At 64.2% G+C, this 4,208-nt stretch overlaps 1 protein-coding gene across 1 annotated transcript; it reads left to right on the forward strand.

The window, feature by feature from the left end:
- The first annotated feature begins 1,780 nt into the window (after window positions 1-1,780).
- Window positions 1,781-3,821, forward strand: HOXA13 (homeobox A13). Its single transcript, XM_040965005.1, has 2 exons — window positions 1,781-2,822; window positions 3,531-3,821. The coding sequence occupies exons 1-2, from the start codon at window positions 1,883-1,885 to the stop codon at window positions 3,773-3,775; spliced, it is 1,185 nt and encodes a 394-aa protein (XP_040820939.1). The 5' UTR covers window positions 1,781-1,882; the 3' UTR covers window positions 3,776-3,821.
- The last annotated feature ends 387 nt before the right edge of the window (window positions 3,822-4,208 follow it).

Consider the following 4,208-nt stretch of genomic DNA (forward strand, 5'->3'; position numbering starts at 1 on the left):
CCCGGGAACTGGAGCCTCAAACCCTACTCGGTCTCTTTGTCACTGTGAGTTTTACAATGCTATTCAGAGACAGGATAGGCTTGGGGGGGGGGGGGAGTTGGCGCGTTGTGGGCCTAAAAGTAACACAAAAACCAAGCCCCTGCTGAGGCCGGTTCCTACTGCTGCCAGCAGCCAGTCAGGGAGAAGGTAAACTGGGGGCAGATCAATATTTACAGAGAATGGCTAAAATGGGTGTGCAGGGGATATGGGGGGAGGTCATGAAGGTTTTATTGGGCGACACTGACATTGGTCAGGGCAAACTCAGGATCTAGGCAGATAAAAGCCGGAGACTGGCCACAATGGTCAGGATCTTGCAGGAAGCCCAGAGCAAGGGTGTGGCAAGCTCAGTGGCCTGAGAGAGAGAGAGCTCAGATGGGGCTGAGTCCACCAGCTGGGACCAGAGGCAGGTCCAAGCCCAGCTTGACGGTGGCCCTGCCGGGCAACTCACTTTCACTTTGAACACGGGGTTCCCCTCCTGAGCATCTGACCATGCTGACAGAGAGCAAGCAGGCAGGACCCCCCTGGAATGTTTCCTTAGAACTGGGGCAACTACAGGAGGGCTCAGAGTTTGGCAGCTCCCAGAGCAAGCGCCCGCGGGCTTCCAGGGGACGCGAGCACACTGGACAGATTTGTCTCATCCGTACTCCCGGGAGAACTAAATAGTCTCTTGGTTCCTTTTCCCAAGTAGGAAGTTCTCAAGCGCCTAGAAACTGCTGCCAGCTGGTTCCCAGAACAAGGGGCTCAAACCCCAGCCAAGCTGAAAGCCCTTGCTTTGAACTGTCCCATTCAAGGAGTAGCGGGTTAATGTGGCAGTATGTGGGAGCCTGGGGGAACCATATAGGCACAGGGCTCACTCCACCTCAGAAGCTCCAAGCTGCAGGAAGACTCCGGACCGAATCCCAGCGAAAGCCCCAGTCATGTACATGAATGTGTGCCTGAGTGTGTATTTGTGTGTCCACTGCAGGGTGTCATGGGTCCAGTCCTCTGGGCTTAAAGGTATGGAAGTACCTACACACACACACAAGCACCGCGGGCAGGGGACTCCCAAACACAGCCCAAGCTGGCACAATATCAAGTCCCAGGACCCCACCACCACCACCAGGTAGGAACGCAGGAAGCGATGAGCCAGTGAGACAAGCGCCCCGGCCCTGTGGCCCTGGAAAGAACCCGACCGCGATGTTACTGGGCATCCAAAGAGCGGATATCCCTGCCCGGGATCTGACTGCCGAAAAAGTATATATCCGTTAAGAAAGCAGACGCCCCACCACCACACACGCGCCCACGCTCCCGGAGGTTGCCCGAGGTGCAGGAGAGCGCCCAGTCCCAGCACCCTCGCCGCTCTTCCATCCCTGGCCACCGGTCGATTTACCTGACCCGTCCCTCAACGCCTCGGGTCGCAACCCACACGTCGCGTCCCCGCTTGCGGCAGCGCCCTGGTCCCCAAAGGGGAGAGGCAGAGAGAGAGAAAAAGAGAGAGAGAGAGAGAGAAGCAGGGGCTCGCAGGGGGCCGCCCACCCCTCCCGGCCCCGCCCGCACGCCTCCCCCATCCCCGCACCCCCTCTCCTCTGCCCGGGGGAGGGGGCATGGCGCACGGCGGCGCGGCCGGCGCTGGCACTGGCGCAGGGGACTGCGCGGACGCCGCCGAGCCGGCCCGGAGCCGCCCGCCTTGCCTACGCCGTGGGGCGGAGCAGGGGGGCCGGGCCAATGGGCGGCCGCCTGGCGCGACCCCGCGGGGCACGGTCCGCCCCCCTCGCTCGGGCCCCGGCCCCGCGCCGCGCGCTCTTCACTTCTTGGGGGCTTTTTAAAACAGCGCCACTGGGGTCTTCTCCATGCGGCTCGGGATATGACAGCCTCCGTGCTCCTCCACCCGCGCTGGATCGAGCCCACCGTCATGTTCCTCTACGACAACGGCGGCGGCCTGGTGGCCGACGAGCTCAACAAGAACATGGAAGGGGCGGCGGCGGCGGCGGCGGCTGCTGCGGCGGCGGCCGGGGCCGGGGGCGGGGGGTTCCCCCATCCGGCGGCGGCGGCGGCAGCGGCGGCCGCGGGGGGCAACTTCTCGGTGGCAGCGGCGGCGGCGGCGGCGGCGGCGGCCGCAGCCAACCAGTGCCGCAACCTGATGGCGCACCCCGCGCCCCTGGCGCCACCGCCGGGCGCAGCCGCCGCCGCGGCCGCCTACAGCAGCGCGCCCGGGGAGGCGCCCCCGTCGGCCGCCGCTGCTGCGGCCGCTGCGGCCGCTGCCGCCGCCGCCGCCGCCGCGTCGTCCTCCGGAGGGCCCGGGGCGGCTGGACCGGCGGGCGCCGAGGCCGCCAAGCAATGCAGCCCCTGCTCGGCGGCGGCGCAGAGCTCGTCGGGGCCCGCGGCGCTGCCCTACGGCTATTTCGGCAGCGGCTACTACCCGTGCGCCCGCATGGGCCCACACCCCAACGCCATCAAGTCGTGCGCGCAGCCCGCCTCGGCCGCCGCCGCCGCCGCCTTCGCCGACAAGTACATGGATACCGCAGGCCCCGCAGCCGAGGAGTTCAGCTCCCGCGCTAAGGAGTTCGCCTTCTACCACCAGGGCTACGCGGCCGGGCCTTACCACCACCACCAGCCCGTGCCTGGCTACCTGGATATGCCGGTGGTACCGGGCCTCGGGGGCCCCGGCGAGTCTCGCCACGAGCCCCTCGGGCTGCCCATGGAAAGCTACCAGCCCTGGGCGCTGCCCAACGGCTGGAACGGCCAAATGTACTGCCCCAAAGAGCAGGCGCAGCCACCCCACCTCTGGAAGTCCACTCTGCCCGGTAAATGGCGCCCCCCCTTCCCAACCCGGGGCTTCCGGCTCCATTCCAGCTGCTTCACTCGCGCCCCCCCGGCTCACCCGGTGGCCCTCTCTGCGCTCTCCCTAGCCACCCTCCCCCACCCCAGCATCTCGGCTCCCCGGGGAGCCTGACTCCCACCCTACCCCACCCCCTGGGCTGGCTGGTGTCTGGCCTTTCTCTAGGTTGAGAGGTGGCTGGGTGGGAATTCGTGTGGGGACCTCTCTCATCAGAGCCTCACCGCGTCTTCCCCTGCGCCCTACCCTGCGCAGCACTTGACAGTGACCTGACGGTGAAGAACGGACCTGAAAGCCAGCTTGCCAAATTGTCCCTGTCCTTTCTGTCCAAAGAACGGCTCCAGCGTAGGGCCAGCGAGTGTTGGGGCTCGGGGCGTCCAAGGACGAGACCGTGTCGTACCCTGAAGTCTGGCGCCGAGGTGTGGGCCGCTGGGCCGCGTGGAGTGGCAAGCGCGCTGCGTACGCAGGCTGAGGCCGCTGCAGACCCCGGGCGCCCGCAGATCTAACCACCCTCCTCACCGACCCTCCACGCTTTGGCAGAAGGCCGGGCTGCCCGTGCTGCGCGTGGCATGGAGCAAACGGGTGCTGCGAGGCGGGCGGCTCAGGCAGAGCGGTGGCCTGCGCTCCGGCGGGGTGCTGACCCCCTGTGTAACTTGCCTTCTCCCGTGTCTTGCAGACGTCGTGTCCCATCCCACGGATGCCAGCTCCTACAGGAGGGGGAGAAAGAAGCGTGTTCCTTACACCAAGGTGCAACTCAAAGAACTGGAACGGGAATATGCCACGAACAAATTCATTACCAAGGACAAACGGAGGCGGATATCAGCCACGACGAACCTCTCCGAACGGCAGGTCACGATCTGGTTCCAGAACAGGAGGGTCAAAGAGAAAAAAGTCATCAACAAACTCAAGACCACTAGTTAATGGATCCAAAGTGGAGTCGTGGGGGGTGGGGGAAGCTTGGAGAAACTTCCGAAGCGGAGGCTTGACCCAGGTGAGGGTCGCGGGGACGCCAGACCATAACTGAAGGATGGAAAAGGGAGACCGCCATGCTGCGCTCACCCAGGGCGACCCCTGGCTCTTCAGTGGAACCTACAGCTCCTTCTGCTGCACCTACTGCTACTTTTTAACAACTTTAAGAGACGGTCAAGAACAAGACCGCCACTTCTTCCGCCAACCCCAACAAGATGCTTAAATGACAAACTCTAAAGGCAGACGCCTGCTCCCCTCCTCCCCAAATATGCAATTTCACCAGAGTTACGTATTTACTGAGATCTTGTAAGTATTTGTGTGGCCGCTATCTTTTAGGGCACTGTCTTAGAGGGTTAGTCATTGGAACGCTGGTTACAAAAAAGCA

The sequence above is a fragment of the Ochotona curzoniae genome, unplaced genomic scaffold (assembly GCF_017591425.1).
Source record: "Ochotona curzoniae isolate NIBS_2020 unplaced genomic scaffold, NIBS_Ocur_1.0 scaffold_3835, whole genome shotgun sequence".
Classification (NCBI taxonomy): Eukaryota; Metazoa; Chordata; class Mammalia; order Lagomorpha; family Ochotonidae; genus Ochotona; species Ochotona curzoniae.